The sequence below is a fragment of the Phodopus roborovskii genome, unplaced genomic scaffold (genome assembly GCF_943737965.1).
Source record: "Phodopus roborovskii unplaced genomic scaffold, PHOROB, whole genome shotgun sequence".
In the NCBI taxonomy this organism is placed as follows: Eukaryota; Metazoa; Chordata; class Mammalia; order Rodentia; family Cricetidae; genus Phodopus; species Phodopus roborovskii.
In genome coordinates this window covers 29,766,039-29,787,963 of record NW_026126434.1, presented here as the reverse complement: position 1 = coordinate 29,787,963, position 21,925 = coordinate 29,766,039, and the positions used below count along the sequence as shown (strand labels likewise).

General features: G+C 51.1%; 2 protein-coding genes across 2 annotated transcripts; both read right to left on the bottom strand.

Annotated features, from left to right (window-relative positions):
* Positions 1-3,623: 3,623 nt before the first annotated feature.
* On the bottom strand, positions 3,624-6,909 carry Neu1 (neuraminidase 1). The gene is made up of 6 exons (XM_051187302.1): positions 6,757-6,909; positions 6,221-6,413; positions 5,631-5,893; positions 4,802-4,984; positions 4,448-4,670; positions 3,624-4,345 (listed from the first exon to the last, which is right to left on the bottom strand). The coding sequence occupies exons 1-6, from the start codon at positions 6,895-6,897 to the stop codon at positions 4,119-4,121; spliced, it is 1,230 nt and encodes a 409-aa protein (XP_051043259.1). The 5' UTR covers positions 6,898-6,909; the 3' UTR covers positions 3,624-4,118.
* A 1,194-nt stretch (positions 6,910-8,103) lies between these two features.
* Positions 8,104-21,687, bottom strand: Slc44a4 (solute carrier family 44 member 4). Its single transcript, XM_051187301.1, has 21 exons — positions 21,605-21,687; positions 19,481-19,529; positions 19,061-19,134; positions 18,869-18,947; positions 18,077-18,176; positions 17,873-17,995; positions 17,603-17,663; positions 15,304-15,394; positions 15,143-15,226; positions 14,645-14,880; positions 14,444-14,543; positions 12,864-12,956; positions 12,545-12,647; positions 10,569-10,819; positions 10,383-10,477; positions 10,168-10,271; positions 9,981-10,054; positions 9,735-9,805; positions 9,546-9,640; positions 9,388-9,472; positions 8,104-8,350 (listed from the first exon to the last, which is right to left on the bottom strand). Exons 1-21 carry the CDS (start codon positions 21,636-21,638, stop codon positions 8,229-8,231), a joined length of 2,124 nt encoding a protein of 707 aa, XP_051043258.1. The 5' UTR covers positions 21,639-21,687; the 3' UTR covers positions 8,104-8,228.
* Between the last annotated feature and the right edge of the window lie 238 nt (positions 21,688-21,925).

Genomic DNA, 21,925 nt, shown 5'->3' with positions numbered 1-21,925 from the left:
TATTTTCTACATATTTAGCCTTTTCCATCACACCCAGAACAAAGACGGAAACCAGATTACCCACTGAAGATGAGTTATAGAGCGCTTGACTAGCAATTCTGAGGCCTCCAGTTGGCTCCTTTCCCAGCACATCAAAGACAAGGAAATGAAAAACCAAGATGTTTACTGTTGTGCCCAAATTCTGAATCCCAAAATCACCAATAGACCCAATCCTATACAAAAGCTAAGACTTTAATTAATTAATGAGTTAACTGTATTAACTCAGGTCCTCCGTCCAACAAGGCAGGTGGAGCGAGAAGGACCCAGAGGGACCCTGGGGTACGGAATTGATTAGGGTGGAGCAAGGGCAGTGTGTGGGGTCTGCAACAGTTCAGGATTGGTGCACTTCCCAGTTTGGACAACCTGTACTGTATTGATTGGCCAGGAATGGTTGCTATGCTCAGAGATCCTCCCAGGGCAATTGCTCTGCTCTGTACTCCACTCTTAATTGTAAAGCACACCCAGAGCCCTGCCTGCTAACTTCTGATTGGTTCCTTGCCACATGGAGGGTATCTGGCTTCCTAATGACTATAAGGTTGGTCTAGGTTGGGGAAGGTCAGAAACTCAGCACATGCTGCTGAGTCAGAGGCCTATATCTTGCTGGATCCTTTCTGCAGCCTGCCAAAGCAGGGTCCCTTTATTTACCAACCACATGTGCTTGTTTGCCTGTTTTCTTTTAAATGTATACTTTTTGTGTCTGTGACTGTTTTACCTGCTTTTAGTGGACCACGTGAGTGCTTACTGCCCACGGAGGCCAGAATAGGGTGTTGGCTCCCCCAGAACTGGAATTGTGATTGTTGAGAGCCATCATGTGGGTGCAGGGGCCCTGAGTCCTCTGCAGGAGCAACAAGAGCTTTTAAGGGCTGAGCCATTTCTCCAGCCCCTTTGGAACCATCACATTAAAACACTGTCTTGGGGTGAAGGTTTATAGGTACTGGCTGTTCTTCCAGAGGACCAGAGTTCAGCTTCTGGAATGCACGTGTTGCTGCTTGCCATGTCTGGCTTTTACATGGGTGCTGGGCCAGAATTCAGGTTTTCAGGCCTTCAGTAATCAGCATTTTACCTACAGGCACTGTCCCAACTCAGAAATATATCTAAAATGTTTCTTAGATTTAGTTTATACAGGTGACTGTTTTGCCTAAGTATATGTATGCGTACCACATGTGTTCCTAGTGCCTGAGAAAATCAGAAAAGGGCTTTGGATCCTCTGAACAAGAGTTATAGCCAATTGTAAGCCAAGGATGCTGGGAATCAAACCTTGGAGCTATGGAAAAGCAACAAGTGCTCTTAACTGCTGAACCACTTCTCTAGGATACAGATTGTCTGATGGTGTTGTGGCATATGCCAGTATACTGGAGGCAGAGGCAGGAAGCTCACAAGTTCAAGGACTGACTGGTCTCCATAGTGACATTGTCTCCTAACCAAAATAAAACAATCCAGGGTTAGGTGTGTGGCTCAGTGAGGGGTACAGCACTGGCCCAGCATGCCTGAGACACCAGGTTCTATTCCAAGCACTGTGGGGAGGGGAGAGCAGGGGGCGAACTCTGGGACCTGGTGTGCCATGGGGTGTGGTGAGGAAGGGGTCTGGATTATGACGGCTCCAGTGCCTGCCTCTGGGAGGAGGGAGGAGGGGTCTTAAAGAATCATCTATTGTGTCTTTGGCTCTGCAGAAGGGAGGTAATGTGGTCTCTTGCCCCTTCACCAGTCTCACGGGCTAACATTTTGAGAGTCATTTCCCCTTTCTCCCACTACTTCTCTGTCTCTCTCTCTCTTGTGTGTGTGTGTGTTAAGTTTGATCACTCTGTGTGTCTTTCTTTTAACAGGGTTTGATCATTCTGTCTTTCTATTAGCAGGGTCTTGTTAGGTGTCTTACTGTCAATCATCTTTCCTCAGACCCTCCCCCTTGCCCTCCCCTTCTGCAGGCCAGTGGATGGGCCTGTGTATGTCCATGGGGCAACAATGTGGTTACTGACTAGGGCAATGAGTTAACATCAACTGAAGTTCCTGTACCAACCACGTCAGGTAACAGACAGCCTAGGAGGGCAGGCTCTCTCTTTTTCTTAATTTTTTTCTCTTAGATTTTAGTTTTATGAGTGTGTATGAGTGTTCTGTCTGCATGTGTATATGTCAGAAGAGGGTATTGGATCCCTGGAGCTGGAGTTACAGACAGTTGTGAGCCACCATGTGGGTCCTGGGAGTCAAACCCAGGTCCTCTGCAACAGTAACAGTTCTCTTAACTGCTGAGCCATCTCTCCAGCATGAAGAGAGCTCTTTTTCATGGAAGAAGTGCAGGTAATAAATGAGGGGCAAAAAAGAAAAAAAAAATAAAAAATAAAAACCTCAAATTTGCAACTCCATGAAATAATGGAAACAGATAACGCATCCCAGGATGGAGCTGTTGCTTGGGAGGGTTACGGGTGAAACTTACAAAGATGGTTGTGTCACCTAACCCTGTGCTCTGTCTCTACTGGGGACAAGCAGGCTGTGTGAGCATGAGGGAGCAGTGGGCACCATGGAAGCCATGGAGGAGTCAGACTCTCCCCAAACCTTCCTGGGCTTCACAGCTGCAGCACAAGAGATGGAGAGAAATCCATAGACGGCCATCCCACTGGACCTGTTTCTATCTGGAACTAAAACCAAGCAACCAACTGAGCAACCAGAGAGGGGCTAGGGTACCACAGACTAAAGAGCCACAAGAGTCAGCAATCAGGAATAGATTTTGCTTTTGTTTCAAATTATTTTTAGGGGTTTATTTTGCCTGCCTGTCTGTCTACCATGTATGTGCCTGAAGCCTGTGGAGGCCGCCAGAGGGTGTTGGGTTCCAGGACCTGGAGTTACAGGTGGTTATGAGCCACTATGTAGGCTAGAAGTCAGACCAGGGTCCTCTGCAAGAGCAGCCAGCATTCACTTACAGCCACCCTCCTGCCTCTGCCTCCAGAGTGCTGTGATTATATTACCATGTCTGGCTTTCAGTTCTGATTTGATCAGATCTAAGATATTTTTGAGGCATTTGATCATTTGATTAAATTTGAATATTGGTTGGACAGTAGATGCTGCTATTAGTACTTCCTTGAATGTTCAATGACAACAAAATGTTAATTTTTTTTTTTTTTTTTAAAGATTCCTTTAAAAGGAATGGAGGCAGGATCTGACACATCTGTGTATTCCAGGCCAGCCTGGACCAGTGTGAGACCTCGATTTAAGCCACAAATAAGCAATAGGTGTGGAGGTCCATGCCTTTAATCCCAGCACTCGGGAGGCAGAGGCAGGTGGATCTCTGTGAGTTTGAGGCTAACCTGGTCTACAGAGTGAGTTCCAGGACAGCTAGGGCTGTTACAGAGAAACCCTGTCTAGAAAAACAAAACAAACAAACAAACAAACCACCCCCAACAGCTCCCTGATACACCTGGACACTTTGGAAAAGCACTATCGAGGGCTGTCAATGTGAAAGTCAGATTTGGTTGACCGGGTTCTGTTTCCTAAGCAGTAAGTGGGACCAGTCCCTCTCTTAACCTCATTCCCATCTCAACAGGGTTGGTAAGGCAGTCCAGGTGTGAGTGGACAGAACCACAGACCACAAATGCTTTTTCTCCATTATTAAAAATTTTAAGTTACAAATATTTTGATTTATAAATAATCAAGGGTGTGTGTGTGTGTGTGTGTGTGTGTGTGTGTGTGTGTGTGTGCGCATGTGCGTGCCTGCCTATCCATCCTCTGAAAATACATTCTGCCCTGGACATTTTCAGCAACCCTGTTCACATCTCTTACCTGCCTCTCCCCGGGTTCATATTTGTTGAATACTCCAGGGACCATCCCTGCCCCAATCCTGTCCCAAAAAGGAACAGCTCCATTGTCCTGGGAGAGGAGATGGGGCTAAACCCAGCCTCCTACAAAGTGCTCCTGTCTGGAGGCAGCTGGGCCTTCATTAAGTCCTAACAGAGTGACTTCCCTGTTAAAGAGAAATTACTTCTGCAAAAGGCTAGAGTCCCGAGGAAGAGCTGTGTTTCAGGCCCCCTCCACAGACCCTCTGGAGAGCCGTGAGGTCAGAGTCTGGGACTTGGTGTCCTTAGGCATGGTGCTCAGAGGGTGCCGTAGACGCTGATTTTGACCATGGAAATGCTCTCGGTGTACCGGTTCAGGCCTTTCTCGTACAGAACGAACAGCTGCGGGGGCTGCTGCTCTCCATCCGTGCTGTTTTCCAGAGCTGTCAGGGATGAGTAGCCGCTGGGTCCTGGCCACACCTGGACTCTCTCTTTCTGCCAGGATGTACCATTGCTGAAGCTCCAGCGCAGGGTCAGGTTCACTCCTAGGAGAGCAAAAGTCAGAGCAGGGAGGGGTGCATCTCTGCTCTGTCCAGGCCTTGATTAGGCATGGCACCCCCCCACTCACCCCACCCTCAGGCACTCACGGAACTCAGGATGGGCTGGATTGGAGAAGAAGACAATGCCTGAGCTCGTGGCTACTGCCCCTGCTGCTACCACAGGGTCCACCAGCTCGGGGTCGAAGGTCACATCCCGGGGCCTGAGGGTATCACAGGCATCAAAGCTGCGGAGAACGATCCTGCAGCGGCAGTGGTAGTTGTTCTGGTTCCGGGCATTGATGATGACGGAGCCATCCGGAAGCTCATAGGGCTAAGGGGAGAGAGCAGGGCCTCGGGAGAGCCTAGGGAGGCTGGGGAAGCCAGAGCTGGGTCTTTGGGTGAAAGGCATTCTGGGCATGGCGTAGGCTGTGGGCGAGCGAGCTCCCACCGACTCCCCCTCACCTGACACTCATCGGGGTTGAAATCGTGCTCATGCTTGGGCTGGCCAAAAGGGATGCCGCTCACTCCGGTCCCGTAGTGCCAGGAGGCACCGTGGTCATCGCTGAGGAGGCAGAAGACGCCATCTCGCTCCAGCGTCCCGTGTCCACACACAATTAGCCGGCCCTTCCGAGGTTCCCGCTGTTTCTGTGAGAAGAGGATGAGGCTGTCAGAGGGGTTGGTACCATGGGGCTCAGTCAGAGAGGGTGCCTCCAAGGCGTGAGGACACTCCTGGGTCCCTTTGGTTCTCCCACAGACACTGATGACAGAGTCAAGAAGCCTGTTTTTTGTATCAGGCTTGTAATCCCAGCCACTGCAGACTGAGCCCAGAAGATAACGCCCAGGCTAACCTTTAACTCACAGTGATGTCCTTGCCTTAGGTTTTGTTCTTAAATAAACTTTTGGCCAGCATACAAAGAAAGGGGTTTTGGTGTGACATTTTCATACATGCATGTGTCATGCTTGGTACTCATGCCCTCCCCAGAACATACCATTGGACATGCATGCCCAACCAGCCTTGGGAACTTCACACTAGTTTCTGAGCTTGTAGACTCTGCTGGACACTGGGCACCACGACAAAGGTATGTGTCTGCCCAAAGGGTACCCAATTCTACCCTGCTCAGTCAAGCTAAGGACAAATCTATTGACAACCTCCATGTGGGAAGCAGAGTTCATCTTCCCCACAGGAGGGTGTTCTTTCCTGATACCAAACTTCTCCTCACAAGGAATACCACTCAAGAAAAATTCTGGTTCACAAGGTCTTGCCCACTTCCCCTAACCCCAGGATAAAAACCTGAATGCCAGAGCCTGGACCAGGGGCAAACATCTCTGTGCCGATGTCCACTGAGAGATTCCGGGGCACACTCCAGGAAATGCCGTCATCCTTACTCCACACCAACATGGTGGAGGCCACCTGGCAGTTGACTTTGTGAGCACAGAGGGTATAGACAAGGAATATCACCCCTGTGTCCACATCGTTCACCACAGCCCCCAGGTTCAGGCCATCAGAGGCCTCCCCGTCGTCTACAATGAAGGCTGTAGAGGACCACGTGCTACCTGGAAAAAAAAAAAAAGACTACAGTAAAATTGTACTGTTTCTTGTCCACTTCCTGTCTCTCCCCAGGGTCCTTAAGGAGGCACCAGGACCCTGTTACTTCTTCCTACTCGCTCCATATAATTCTCACCCCCAGTGAATTATGAGACCACCCCTGGGTGGTCGCAGTTAGTACCCTAGACACTTTCTCCCTCGGGTTTCCCTAATTCCTTAGGGACTCAGGCCTCTGAGTTCTATCTGGACGGTGGGGTTGGACTGGTGACGGAAGCCCCCTACTCCCTATCTTGGTCCCCCCCTGCAACCCACTTTCCACCCGGGAACTTTTGTACCCTGGTCCGTGGACCTTCTCATGGCAATGAACTTGGCCCCCTCATCGGAGGCAGACTTTTTCCTGGCCTCGGCGAAGGCGAGCAGCGTGCCCCGAGGGGTGGCTGTGATGAGCGGGATACGGAAAGTGTCTACCGCTCCGATCTGCTTCCCGCTCACCCACAGCAGCTGCTCCATGGTCACCAGCGGTTGCACCTGTGTGGAAGGACACCCTAAAGCAGGCAATCTAGACATGGGCTCCAGCTCGGGTTCCCATGAGAGAGGGTGATGGGAGCCTGAGCAGGGGTGAGGGGTGTCTGAACAAGAGACGGGGGTCCGGAGGAGAGTATGGGCGGAAGCCGGAGGTTCCGGAGCAGGGGAAAGGATGCGAGGGGAGAATGAACCTTCAGGGGTGGGCGAGGACCCGAAAAGGAGCCAGGGGCTCAAAAAAGTTAAGAAGATGGGCGCAGGAGTGCCGCTCGGAGATGTGGGCGAGCGCGCCGGGGTGTGGGTGGGGGGCGGGAACAGTGGCCACCTCTGCAGGTGCATCAGGGCTCACCAGACTGAAGTCATCTTGTATCCTGGCCTCGGACCCTGCCACGGACACCAGCAGCAGGGAGATCGCTGCGAGCACCTGACCCCGACGGCTCGCCCAGCAGCTCAGCGGCCCCCGGGGTCTGCTCGGTTGTGCCGCCACCATTGCTTCCCCGATGCCCGTCCACGAATTGGTCACCCTCAGCAAGCTGTCAGCTGACCCCCCGGCACTTTAAATGCGCGCACGTCACTCCCCTCGTGGGCCGCGGCCCGCGCTGCTGAGACTCCAATTGGTCCTTGTAGCTGTCCGACTTCAGCACGTGACTGAGGAAGCGGGCTCAGTCTGTATGAGCTTCTTGATTGGCTCTGATACCCGGAACGCGACAAAGGGGCAGAGTCTGTTTTAAAGCAACAGGCGGCGACGAAGGCACCAACTCCCCGTGGAAGGGCTAAAAAAAAAAGCATGTTAGGGACAGCAGTGTGACTCAGTTGGTAGAGTGCCTTCCTCATTTGCAGGAAGCCCTCAGTTCAATCCCTGCCATTGCCTAAGTCTGGTGTGGTGGTGCACACCTTACATATAAATAAACATAATATATAATATAAAAAAGAGTCACCTGGGGTCGGGGAGATGGCTCAGTGTAAAAAGTTGTACACTTGAAGACAGGAGCTCAGCAAGCCAGAGGGCAGGACTCTGTAACTCCAAACTTCATTTAAAAGCTGGGCACGTACAGAACCCATTCTGTTTGGCACCACGCCCTGCTTATTTTACTTATTTTAAAATTGTTTATATGTGCCAGGCAGTGGAGTGGTAGTGCACCACACACCTTCAGTTACAGCACTCAGGAGGCAGAGGCAGGCAGATCTCTTGTGAATGCAAGGCCAGCCTGGTCTACAGAACAAATTCCTGGACAGCCAGGGATACACAAAGAAACCCTGTCTTAAAAAACTTAAATAAAAACAAGCAAATAAATAAATAAATAAAATAAAATGAACAGTTGCCCAGATTGTTGGAGACATGTTACCTTATTTGAACCCCCTCCACACGCATGCTCGCATGCTCGCTCTCTGTGTCTGTCTCTCTGGTTCTTTTGAATCAAGGACTCACCCCGCTCCACCTGGCCTTGAATTCACTATGGGATCATGAATGACCTGGAATTCCCATTCCTCCTACCTCCAGCTCAAAAGTGCTGGGATTACAGGCATGAGTCCCAAGGCCATGTTTATGCAGGCAAAATCTGGGGGTCTTCCCTTGCTATGCAGCCGCTCGCTCTACCAGCTAAGGGACGCCCCCAGTCTCCTAGCCTCAGCCCCTTATAGAACCATGTAATAGTAATAAAAGAGAAATGAGTATGAACTGAAAATAAAACCATACTTATTGAGAATACAAAATATTAATCTTTAATAAAATCTGTTTGTTATAAAATTGTGATTCTTCAGGCATGTATGGCTGTTGTTCTGTACAGGAGGGCTGCAGTCCCCGGGTCACAACCCTGTCTCTTATTTCTTTCTCTTCTTTCCTGCAGGAGGTATTTCATTTTTCTTGCCCAGAATCCTCAGAAGTGCCTTGGGCATGTAGTAGGGCCGTTCCTGGGAGCCATCATTTCTTTCCAGATCTTCCACTGAGTAGCGGAGTAGATAGATTAGATTGGATCCTGATAAATGGTACCCTGTTGCACTCCAGAAATAATCTGGGCTGAGTAGATCAAATAGCCTGGTTTCCTGTCCAAACTCCTTAAGACAGTCTTATAAAACCTGCCTGGCAGACTATATAACCTGTTTCTGCATATGAAGTGTATAAATAATCATATGTTTCACAGGGTAACACCAGAATAAAGAAAAATTACATGTCAGTTCATCATGGTGGCCCACAGTGGCTTCCTTCGTCTGTAATCCCAACATTTAGGAGGTGGAGATGGGAAGACTTAGAATACAGGGCCAGCCTGAGCTACACAACAAAACTGTCTGGGGAATGGTAGTGCATTTCCATGAGTCTAGCACTTGGGAAGCAGAGGCCAGAAGACTGGGATTGATCCAGCCTGGTCTATACAGAGAGTTGGAGCCAGCCAAGAATACATAGAGAGGCCCTGTGTAAATAAATAAGATTTAACAAAGAAACAAAACCATAAAACAACAACAAAATGGCTGGGGGAGGAGCATAATGGTAGGGCATTCCTGTTTGCAGGCACAAAACAATACCACAATTTCCAGCACTTGGGGAATACTGAGGTAGGAGGATCATGAGACTGAGCCAGCCTTAGCTATAGAGTTATTTCCAAGTCAGCCTGTGCTACATAGTATGATCCTGTCTCATCCTGCATGTCCCCTCCCCCTAACAAAAGCCTAAATAAAAGAAGGAAGAACACACACACACACACACACACACACACACACACACACTATGACTACCTCCAGGGAAATGTTTTGTGGTTAACATCTTCCTCCATTTCCTAGCCAGGCCTCTGTCCAAGAAGGTTCCTCTCTGAGAATGTCTGGGGTTTGTTCCCTTCTTTCCTCCCCAAACTTCTAGCCTTAGAATGTCTGAAGATATTCCCTCTGGCTCCTTTAGTTCACAAAGCTACCAACAACCAGTCTCTAAGAGAAGCCTGAAGAGTCAAGAGCTTGAGGGTGGGGTGGGGTTTGGTAGGGGGACACTCACGGAAGCAAAGGAAGAGTGTATCCACACACATGCCAAAAACATTGAAGAAGCCACTGGCGATGACATAGGCCCCCATGACCGAGGTCTGCAAGAAAGAAGACAGATTGGGACCCCTAGGCTCTAGGGACTTGGGTGAAGCAGAGAGAGGTGTCACTCACCATGATGGGCAGCCAGTAATAGTTGAGCTGGGGGTTCTCAAAGTCTTTCCCCAGCCCCTTGATACGACCGGAGAAAAAGAAGAAAGACAGGACACCTGTGTGGGCAAGAGTCCTGGGTCAGTGCTGCTTCTCTGTGGACATCCCTTTCTGCAGAGAGTGCCTGACTGTAAACCCTGATCGGGCCCTTACCGACACCTCCGACCACCAGCAGCTTTCCGAAGAAGAGCAGCAGATCTGTGACTTTATCCAGGACAACTACCCTGCAGTGAAAGGCAGGGCAGCCTGGGGTAAGGGTCTGGGAACAGTGACATCTGTCACCGTTTCAAGATGGTGACAGTGGAGCTGTGGACCAAGGATGGGACTCTGAGTAGAGTCCGTCCACGAGGCCAGCTTAAGGATGGGAGATCTGGGTAGGAGGCCCCAGAGCAGACTGACCTGACAACGTTCCTCATGAGCAGCATGAAGGCATTTTTGGCTGAGACACAGAAATTCTTCCCATAGATGGCGATCTGAGAGGAGAGCAGGAGAGGTCAGAGCCACACACTCCTGGTCAGCTGGCCCACATGTTGGTGGAGCCTGGGCAGACAAGTGCAGAGCAAGGGCTGCTTGAGGCTCTGCTCACCATAATGTAGGCGTTGCGGTTGAGAAACTTAATAAACTTCTCCAGACACCAGAGGCAACACTTGAAGCAGCAGATGATACATCGGGCCACAGGATTTTGGGATCCTGGGAACAAAGGAAGCCGGCACTTAGCCACTGGTTTTTGCCTGCCTGGCTGGGCCTCTTCTAGACTCCAGCAGCTCAGCTTGTCCCCTGCAGCCACTGCTGCCCACTCACCTCTTAGCTTGTGATCAATGTATTCCAGGATGATCCGGGCTATCTGCACCAGGGTCAGGATGAGGGCTCCAAATGCCAGTGACCCAGTGTGGTAACTGCAGAGGATATTTGGGTAAGCTGAGGTACCCCCACACCTCCTGGTATTCCTAGGGCTAACATTTCCCTAGGGGACAGCCCCTGGCTTACCGCAGTGTTCGGATGAAGGCTGAGCTCAAAGGGAACGTAGGGATGTCTCGTGGCTTATGAAAGGCCCAGTAGAAGGAGGCAAAGGCCCCAGCAAGGACACACTGACCCAGGGCCAGCACCCAGTTAATGGTCCAGAAGAGCCCCAGGACCCCATAGATTTGCAGGTTGAAGAGAGAACGCTGGGCTAGGCCTGTGGATGAGTAGCCCTGGAAGATACACTTAAGCCCTGGGCAGGAGGAGTTGACCGGGGCCTGGAAGGGACAGGGAGGACACAGCCAGTTCAAGCACAGGAGTTGCAGGAAGATTTTGACCTTCCCTGTTCCCAGTAGCCTCCAGGATCAGATCATCTCAGTTTTGCCATAGTGTGACTAACCAACTTCCTGGTTTCCAGAATGGCACAAGAGCTGTCTAGAATGCCTCGGGCAAGCCCATTGTGTGGGTGGTTTTACGGTTTCAACGGTTTCAACCTGTCCTTCATCTTACTTCCCCAGCAACCTGTTCTAGAGAAGCCTCTACAGCTGCTGTCTAAACACCATGGGTATTTAAAGACATTAAATAATTAAGCAATTTTATTGGCTGTAGAAACAAAACAGTGTTGTGTGTGTATTTATGTGTGTGCATGTGCATGCATACATATGCTTGGCAGTGTTTTACTGGGGATTGTACACTAGTCCTCACACATCTTACAAAACCCATACACAATCTGAGCTTCATGTCCAGCTTCATGCCTTAGACCTCCTTTTTCTCCTTTCTTCCTATTTTTAGTGTAGAAGCCAGGGCTTCAGGAACAAAAGACAATGTCTTACCACTGACCTAATCCTCAGGCCCTGATTTTTAACCATCTGTTGAGGGGTTGAAGAAGTTTATCAGTTGGTAGCATGCTTGCCTAGCGTGCACAAAGCCACCACATAAGACTCTGCATGGGGGCGGGGCAGGGACACACCTATAATCACAGCACATGGGAGGTAGAGACAGGAGGATCAGAAGTTCATGGTCAGCCTCAGTCACTTAGCAAGATCCAGGCCAGCCTAGACTACATGAGACCGGGTCTATAAATAGATAAATAAGGCCGGACAGTGGTAGCGCATTCTTTCTGGAGTCCCAGCACTCAAAACCAAAAAAAAAAAAAGCAAAAATCCCCCTTCTCTCAACAGACCACTGTGGATTTGTGGCAGCCTTTACTGTTAGAGGATGAGGAGAGTGAGGAGGTACAATGGAAAAGCAGAGCGCAGAACATAGTGGGTCTTTCATAAGTCTAAATGGGCCTTCTCTCCCTTTTGTGCACAGGGGTTGTTTTTGAGGCAAGGTCTCTCCTTATGTAATTCAAGATGGTCTTGAACTGGAAATCCCCACTCTTAACCTCCAGGGTGCTGGAATAGGAGGTTTTCCTGCATCTGCATCTGTTGCCTGGCTTTTGTTATGCTCACTTTTGCTTTTTAGAGACAGCCTGGCCTCAGACTAGCTGTGCAACAGAGACTGGTATAGAACTTAACTCCTGAGCCTCAGCCTCTCAAGGGCTGGAAAAACAGGCCTTCTAAGTTCCTCTAGGCATTGCTCTGGTGGGCATTCCAGGGCCACTGTCTGGGGCTCTGTTCCTGGGACTTGAAAAGGGTCCATCCGGTTGGAGTCACTGTCAGTGTGCAGGAATTATACATAGCATCAGATGTACTGAACGTCATTAAAGCCCCTGCGATTAGGGTCAGCTCCAGTTTACAGAGCAGTGGGTGGAGATCCCTGAGGCGCAAGTATTGAACAGCCTTGGAGGCAGAGAAAGGTCCTTCGTGCTACTCAGCCCTCCCACTTGCTTCTGGGATCTGCACTTCAACTTCTTCAAAATGGATGGATAGCTCAGTCATAGAACTGAGGGAGGTTCCGTCCAGCGAGCGTCCTGGCCCTCTCAGGTACTTCTGCATGAGAGGAAGTCTGGGCTAACTGATCCCCAAGACCCCCTCCACACCCACCCTGCTCCCTCTCACCATGGGGTCACAGGACTTGTTCACAGGCGTGTTCTCACAGTCGGGGGTGCTGGTGTTGTTCACCCAATAGATGTACTGGGGTTGCCCCGATGTGGCCAGGTACCCAGAGATGAGTCAAGAAAAGCATAATACCAGCTGTTAATCACAGGGCACACCCAAACAGCTCCCCCTGGGACTGGTGCAGTTTGCTCACCACATACAGAGGGCTGGCATTCAACCCTGCTCACTGTAGCAGCTCAGCCCCCTCACATTCCCCACCTGGGACCTGTCCTGTCCCCCCCCCCCCCCCAAGCTCCAGCGGGGGCTGTACAAAGGATACAGAGCTGTCAGGGCCCAGTAACCGATGCAAATGACCAGGAGGACAAAGGTGACCAGAGGGTAGAACATAGTGGACATCATCTGGCCCACAGCCCTGTAGGGAGACAAGAACACTGGGGCCTAGGCCTGTGTATCCATCCACTCCCAGGCCTGACCCTGGCTGGACTCCTCCTCTAGCCTGTTTCTGTCTCCAGGCCAGAAACAGGGAACTACTATAGCGTTTGCCTTCCACATCCCCAGCACCTATTTCCAGGTGGGGTACATAGTAGACTTGCTGGGTGAACCCAATAAGGCTCAAGGCACCCTTAGAGGAGCCCAGAGTCACAGAAGACACCTGGGAAGCCCAGGGAGTGTAAGGGAAGAGAACCCACAGAAGGTGGCTGGCCCCTCCAGTCCACTTGGCAATGTTTGCTTCTCCTACCTCACCTCCTGCCACCTGACCCAGCGAGTACCTCGACTCCCACCTATGCTTCCAGAGTCCCAGGCCATGTTCTTTGTACTTAGTCAACACCGATGCATTCATTCCTCACAATGTCCTTACAAGATTTAGATTGTTGTTACAACTATTTTACAAATAGGGAGGCTGGGTGTGGTGACACATACTTTCAAACCCAGCACCAGGAGGCTGAGATAGCAGGCCATGAGTTAGAGGCCAGTCTGGGCTATACTGCAAGACACAGCCTCTAAAGAGTGGCAGGGTAGGGGATGACATGGGAGGACTGGGAATGTGGCTTTATTGGTAGGGTGCTTGCCTAACACAAAGGAGACCCTGAGTTAGATGCCAGCATTGCATACAAGAGGCCTGGTGGTACATGTCCACAACCCTTGCATTCTGGAGGATGTATTCAAGGTCATCCTCAACTCTGTATCGAGTTGGAGGCCAGTCAGTGCTGCCCAAGCCTCTGTATAATATCCATCATCACCATAGTGTGCGGGCAGGGAGATCAGGGGTTCAAGGATAGCCTCAGTTACCCAGCTGCTCTGACATTAGGCTGAGCTACATGAGCTCCTGTCTCAAAATAAACAAACTAGGGTGGAGAGATGACTCAGCGGTTAAGAGCACTGGCTGCTCTTCCAGAGGTCCTGAGTTCAATTCCCAGCAACCACTTGGTGGCTCACAACCATCTATAATGGGATTTGGTGCTCTCTTCTGTGCATAGGCACACATGACAGAACGCTACACACATAATAAATAAATCTTAAAACAAACAACAACAACAAAATCCTTGGGGCAGCAGAGATTGCTCTCCTAGAGGACTTGGGCTGACAACTGTTACTCCAGTTCTAGAGGATCAAATGCCCTCTTCTGGCCTCCAATAGCAGCACCAGACATGCATGGTGCACAGACATGCATGCTGGCAAAACACTCATACATTAAACAAAAATAAATCAACCTTAATACACTTTCCTCCCCCACAAATGACAACAGAACACCGGACAAGGAAACTGAGGCCCTAATAAGGTGAAATTTAGCCGCATAACCCACTGAGCAATTCTCCCTTTCTCCTCTGGGGTTCCAATTACCCTATCCAGGCCAGTAACCCGCCTAAGGTCCCCTCTCCCTCACAGGCAGGCCCTGACCTGCTGGCTTCCTTCAGCAGAGCAATGGCAATTCGGATCCGTTGGCGCAGGAAGATGAGCATGAGTAGCAAGACACCCTCAAGGACAGCCAGAATGATTACTGTGTGGGTACAGCAGGTGGTGGTCTAGGGTCAGGGCCAGGGTCACCCGACCTTGGCAGCCAGTGCATAGAGGGAGGGGGTGGGCGGGCGGGGGACTCACGAGCAGCGAGCCAGGTCTCCTGCACACTCTGGTAGGCACTGAAGTTGGTGGTGAAGCCCAGCTGGGAGATGGAGGCGCCCTTGTCCCGCAGCATCCGGTACTGTTGCCAACAGTGGTAGATGCCATAGGCCAGCACAGCTAGCACCCCCACAATCAGCAGCAGCACCAGGGGTGCTGCCACCAGGCGCAGGAGCAGGATAAACAGCAGACTTAGCACCAGAGCCACACCCAGGGCCCTGCAGGTAAGGAACATAAGTGAGGATTGCCGCCCAAGCCCTTCAGAGCCCCCCAAATTCCTTTCCTCGTACCCTCAAGTACTCATAGATTCAATTAATCTTATGTTACAAGTCCTGACTAGCTCAGGGTCCATTCTGAGCTAGTTCCCTCTCTGATCACAGCCTTGGCTTCACACATAGACTTAGGGAAAAGGCGATCACAAAAGGAAGGGCAGAGGGGAAGGAGGGAGGGACTGGATCCTGGGGGAAGCTATGGACTCACATGAGGATCCAATGCCAGGACCGGGCAAAATCTTCAAAGATCTTCACAGAGATGTCCCGGGCATTGATGCTGTCAAGGAGGTCACTGTTTGGAGAAGGATGGAGTCAGATGGGGCTGAGGGTAAGAAAGGACATGGGGGTTATAGAGAGGACAATATCTACCTGATTCCACTAGAGACAGTGGCATTATTGATCCATGGGTACTCGGGTAAAGTGTAGTTAACGTTGGGGGATGGAAAACAACGTCCCAGGGCTAGAAGAGAGAACAGAGTCTGCTGGGTGGGTGTCTGTCTGATCCTCCCATCTCAGAGCATTGTCATGAGAGGTGGTGGTGATGGGTGGGCTCTGCTCTTTTGGGGTGGGGATGCTGCAGTCTGTACACCCTCCCTGCCATTGGTCAGCTGTCCTTACACCCCCGTTGCCTGGATTCCTGCCCTGACCTTGCTTCCCTACTTAGGCCAGGACAGCCATGGCCTCCTCATTCCACAGTTCCCACCATTGGCCCCTCACTTGAATACCTTGCCTCAGCAGGCCCTGTCACGGTCCTGGGTCAGGCTTCCAGGCCCAGGACTCTATGCACGTTCTATAGCTCTGCTCTGGCAGAGATTCTAAGTAACCCCACCCCCTTCAGGGCCTGTGGTCTCACTCTGGGCTCAGTTCCTGCCCCATGTCTACCTCTAGATCTCTAGTTGGGCCTATTATGTGACTGGCTTTTGGACCCACATGTAGCCGAGCAGGTTTGTTTTTATCACTTACGTCCCATAGCTGAGGGAACAAGGCCCAGAAAGATTGAATAATTGACCTGAGATCCATCTGCTGGAAAGTGCTCAAGTTTAAATCCACACCTGTCTGCTCTGGAGTAGCCCTTAGGCACCCTTCCTATTGCATTTGCCTTGAAATTTTGTCTTTTCTATAAAATAAATTAAAAATAAAGGCAGCTGGACATGGTTGTGCCTACCTGTTATCTCAGCATGGGGACAGGCTAAGGCAGGAAGACCACAAGCTGGGAACCAGTTGGGCCACAAAGTAAGATCCTGTCTCTAAATAAACCAAACCAGTTACGTGTGCTGTTGGGAAGAAGTTGTATACGGAAGAAAGGCCAGCTGTGAATGGCCTGCCCAGCCTCCTTCATTTGTAACATTCGATAGATGTCTCAGGTTGCTTTATTCCCCTCAGATTCATTCGTTCATGTATATTTTGTTAAAACAAGACAAAAAACTGTTTTAAGTTGGGCATTGGTGGTGCATGCCTTTAATCCCAATACTTGGGAGGCAGAGGCAGGTGTATCTCTGTGAGTTCGAGTCCAGCCTGGTCTACAGAGCTAGTTCCAGGACAGGCTCCAAAGCAACACAGAGAAACCCTGTCTCAAAAAACAAAACAAAACAACAAACCAACCAACCAACCAAACAAACAAACAAACAAAAAACAGTTTTAGATTTTTCTATTTTGTTTTATTTTTAAGGCAGGGTTCACCATGTAGCCTTTGCTGGCCTGGAACTCACTAAGTGAAAGGCTAGCATTGAATCCATGGATATCCTCCTGCCTCTGCCTCTTGAATGCTGAGACTAACTGTGCCACCATGTCCTGCGTATTTTATTTTATGTGTATGAATGCTCTGCCTGCATGGGTGTATGTGTACCAGTGTAACTCGTGCCTGTGAAGGCCAAAAGAGGGTGTCAGGGACCCTGGATGGTTACGGATAGTTTCGAGGCTCTATATGGTACTGGGAACCCACATATGAGCAGCAAACACACTTAACTGCTGAGTGTCTCTCCAGCCCCACTGTGGACATTTCTGAGAGACCTTCATGAAGATGTTCTTTTGTTACTGTTGCTCTGTTCTGTTTTTGCTGAGGATGGAATCCAGGGCATTGCACAAGCTAGGAGAGCACTTTGCACACCATACATCCAAACAAAACACTATTCCATCTATTTATTGTGTGCAAGTGTGTGTGGGTTGGGCAATGCCTGTAGTGATTAGAGAGTTGGTTGGTTCAGGAGTGCATTCTCTCCTACCATGTGGGTAGTGGGGGATCAAACTCAGGTTGTCAGATTTGGTGGCAAGCACCTTTATGTGCCAAGCCATCTCATCAGCCCTGTTTTATTGCTGTCCCAGGCTGGCCTTCCATAACTCCTGCCTCTGCTTCCTTATTAGCTGGAATCATAGGCATATAGTTGGTCTAGTGCTCATCCGACCTCTGATCTCTCCACCTAGAATGTAGCTCCATCAGGGAGTGGTGTCTACTGTCTCCGCATATGTCCCAGTGTCTGGCATACAGCTGTACAGCAGGTACCAACAGTCTGACTATAGGGTCCTGAGGCAGGGGAATGAAGGCCTGCTGCTCACTCCCGAGACCCCAGTGATAGGCTGAGGGGCTTCTCTTTTTCCAGGCCTGCTTCCTTCATTTGAGGAATGGGAATACTGAGTGAGATGATGCATGAGGGGATGTATATGGTCTCACCTGGGGTAGAAGGAAGAAGGAAACTGGGGCACAGTTCCTGGTGCAGGCTATCCTTCACTGTCTGGGGGTGGACAGGAGACAACAGATAGATACATACATGTAGAAACTGTGGCTCCCAACATCTCTACCACCTCCACCACAATCGCCATCATGACCTCTACCACAACTTCTATTATATCAAGTCTCAGACTGGCCCATCCCTCCTTGGAGACCAATTCCTTCACTATGGACCCTCTTCAGGAACAGTGGTGGACCGGGACCAGCACTTACCATATCTGGGGATACTCCTGGCAAACAAAAGTTCTTCTTTTCTTCATAGACTTCAATGACTGTCTTTGAGAGATGGGCCTCCCCCACAGCCCATGGGGCGTCTGGGCAGGAGGAGACGCACACCTGTGGGTAGAGAACATGCTAAGGAACTGGTACCCAGGGCCTTGGGGACAAGTGGGGCTCACACAGGTCCTGGCTTCTGACCTGGGGTGTGGGGCACTTTAGGCCATTCTGGGCAACAGAGATGATGTTGGTGGCTACAACACAGCTGAAGATGTTGAAGTATAGAACGTAGGGTTTATCCCTGCAGGAAGAGAGGGCATGCAGGTATAAGGGTCTGGGCAGGTGTAGGGCGTCATTCTCTTAGCACACAGATAAACTAGTTACAGCTGGCTCCTGGCCCAGCTTCTCTAGGGAGATAAGGAGGTCCAGAAGACCACCCAGGGTAATTAATTCACCATACAGCAGCCAGTGTGTGGCCCAGAGTATCGATTCTGCAGTATGGACCCTCGTAAGGTAGCTAAGGTAGATTTATGGCCTTGAATGAGGCCTCAGGACAGTATCAACCTCAGGAGGCTTAACAGTTTGGGTGTGAAACACCCCTCCTTCCTGGAACATTGTAATGGTGACAGGAGTGTTGGCAGCTTATTATTTACCGGGCATTTCCTGCATACCTTCTGGAAGCTGCTGCTGCTTCAATGCAGGAAGTTAAAGTTCAGAGAGGCTGAGTAAGCTGCTCAAGATCATACAACCCAAACTTATCCCAGTTAGGGACTCAGACAGTGATGTGTGAACTCTAAACTTATGCACTTAAACTGGCTCTGCATTGTCCCAGTCCTGGGGAGGCTGGGCAAGGGAGGGTTCCAATGTGGGTAGGAGAGCTTGGGTTCCGGGAGGCAGAGGGTCAGGCTGGAGAACAGCAGATGCCAGGGTCTGATGTCTACCGTGGGTGTCTCCTGCCCCCAAGCTGCCGCTTCCCCCCCCCCCCATACTCACTTGTTTTCCCCTATGCCGCAGTAGGCCCCCGTGGAGTTTCTGGGGTAGAGCACTTGCCGAGGGTCTCCGTACACCCAGGCTGGTGACAGGGACACACAACACAATCACAGGAAGGCAGAGACTTGGGGCAGGCAGCCATGAGGTGATCCCTTCCTGGGTTGCTGCCCCTCTCCTGGGTACCAGGAAACTTACCCACAAGCCCCACCACAATGTAACCCAAAATGAAGAGCAGGAAGAGGACACAGCAGATGATGTCTGTGCAGCCCCTAGGGAGAGATGGACGTCTGAGCTGGGGTGTGTGTAGGAATGTGTGGGGAATTTAAGGGTGTAGGTGTGGGGCATAGTCTGGGGAGGTCATGGGTTAGAGGATTGGGGAATGCTAGAAAGACTGCGAGACAGAAAGACAGCGAGCTCGTAAATGTTTTCTGGGGGAATTTTCCCCAAATGTGTACACACCTGAGAAGCTGGCACCCATGTCAAGAACTAGAATGAGCCCAGCATCCACAGTCCCCTCAAACCCCTCTAGATACAGATGCCTCAGTGGATCAGACTCCTGCGGACAAACCCAATACTCCCCACATCCCTGGGTGAGGGTGCCTGCCCACAGCTCACCTGTTTTTGATGGGGCCTCGAAAGGAGGGGTCATATTTGGCTGATTTCCCTAAGGGCGAGGGGGGCAAGAATCAGGCACCGAAGGACTCTCTCCCCACATCCTGTCCCTTCCAGGCATCCTGTAGCCCCAGGAGCCTGCCTGATTGACCAGCAGGGAGGGCAGTAGGGAGTTGGATCCATGGATCTACAGAATCCTGGTCTGCTGGCAGCATGATGGTTGCCTGCTATGGCTTCTACCCTAGCCATATGTAGGAAGCAGAGCCTTTAGTTTTGGTGACACTGGATACCGAATCTACGGCTTCCTACATGCGAGGCAAGCGCCCAGCCAGTAAACGACAACCACGGCCATTTGTCTATATTTTTACTTTGTTTTTCAGACAGGATCTTGCTGAGTTCCCTGAGCTGGCCTTGAACTTGCCATCCTCCTGCTTCAGCCTTTGATTTTTTTTTTTTTTTTTTTTTAATAGGTGTGTGTTTCTGAGGCCATCCAAGTAGAATGCGGCCCTGGTCCTTTGCCCCTTCCCTGGTTAGCTTCTACGAACCCCTTCTCAGTGGCCCTCAGGCCCCAACCTGTCAATCTCTGCTCTGACCCCTTCCCCGGTCCTCTCTGGACCACCCAGTGTTCAGGAGCCCCTGAAGGAACCATTGTCATCCATCTCACTATCTTATCCCTTTGGTCCAAGGATATGACAAAGAAAGCATGTTTTACAGGTATGAAACCCTGCAGGGCACAGGGAGGAAGCAAGAACTCTGTAGACCCTTCACTTGGGCTATTACACAGCCCTGGGTAGCCAGCCAGGTTGACATCTGAGCCAGGGGTTGTGGCCATGTCCTGTTCCTGGTCCTCCCTGAGTACACAGGGAAGGGGGTGGGGCCAGACTGCCAGGGTCCTGGTGAACACTGAAGGAGGGCTGAGGGCTGGGCTAGCCTGGGGCAGGGTGGTATCCGCTTTCTTGGGTATTCTGGACTGTGTCTTGCCCAGGCTTATGGACACGGACAGGGTCAATGATTGACCCAAAGCTGCTCCAGGAAGTTTTCTGTAGTGTGATCTGGCCCTAACTCGGTCCCTTAGGGGACACCAACCCCATTTCGAGGAGGTCCTAACCCTCAGAAGGAGCTCCCTGGTAAGCACTGAAGATCCCCTCAGGTAAGGAAAACCCGTAGCCCTGCTGTTCCCAGTCCACCCTCCTCAGCCCTTGCTTCTCAGGACTTTGGGTAGAGACTTCCAGCCCTTTTACTTCACCAGTCTGGAAACAGATCCTTTGCTTCCTTCCTTTTGGGCCTCACCTTCCACAGCGCCCAGCCCCTACTCCTTTGAGTGTCCCAGGTAGCCCCTGCCCCTTGTTTTTCTTCCCAACTGATACCTTAAGGCAGGCACCAGCCATTTCTCCACCACAGTCCTCACACCCCACCTCTCACAGGGGCTGTGGCAGGCAGACCCCAGCAGGTCAGGGTGCCACCTCCTACTCTTCTCAAGGGACCCCTTAGTCCACAGTACCAGCCCCCTGCTCTTCACAGATCTCTAGCAGGCAGACTCTAACCGCTGAGGGTCCCAGTCTCCCACTTCACAGGAATCCTAGTAGGCTCACTCCACAAGTTTGGGGTCCCAGACTCCTAATCCTCCCAAGAATTTTACTAGTTTAGAGGTCTGGCTCTCTAACTCTTCACACAGACCCCAGCATGTTAAGAGTCCCAGCCACCGGCCCCCACAAGCACCTTTGCTCCTCAGATCCAAAGTGTAAACTGGATTCCCCCAGCTCGCCAGAGCCCCAGCCCTTGTAGGCTCTGAGCACAGGACACTGCTGGACCGAGTTCTGTCCTGAGCAGGAGCTTTAGGACCCCAACCTGTCTCCTAACCACGATGGCTTTGTTTGCCAGGGCCCTGCCCTCAGGGACTTAAGAGTCCAGGCCGGAACCCCACATCTCCCCGCCCCTCTCCCCATACAGAGACCAGGCCCAACACCTGCACACCCAGATCGAACTTCAGTATGCAAGTCTTTTGCTGTGGACCAGGAGGAGACCACCCTCCCAGGACTGAGGTTCCTCTGCCTGAAACCAGCCTCAGCCACCATGGCCTGTAGAGCCACCTCTCTCCAGAGCCCGGGCCTGTAACACCAGCCTTACCGTAAGCCTCATTCTCATCCTGCTTTCCCCCCATGGCTCAGTCTCCGGAGTGATTGGAGCCTGGGAGACCTGGCCGCTCACCTGCCGCCCGCTCCACCCTCCCAGACGTCATAGCTCCACCCCCGCCTGTGGTCCCCGACACACTCTAGTTCCTTCTTCTGATTTCAGCTCTGACCAGCCATCGTGGTAACTGGACCTTAGAAGCAGCTCGCCTGGCTCGTGACCACAGCAGGAAGAACCTGGAGTATGTTGATAGAAGACTCTTCATGAATTTTCAAAGTATCTCAGCTGTGGCATACCCAAGTGTCAAGGTTTTGATTT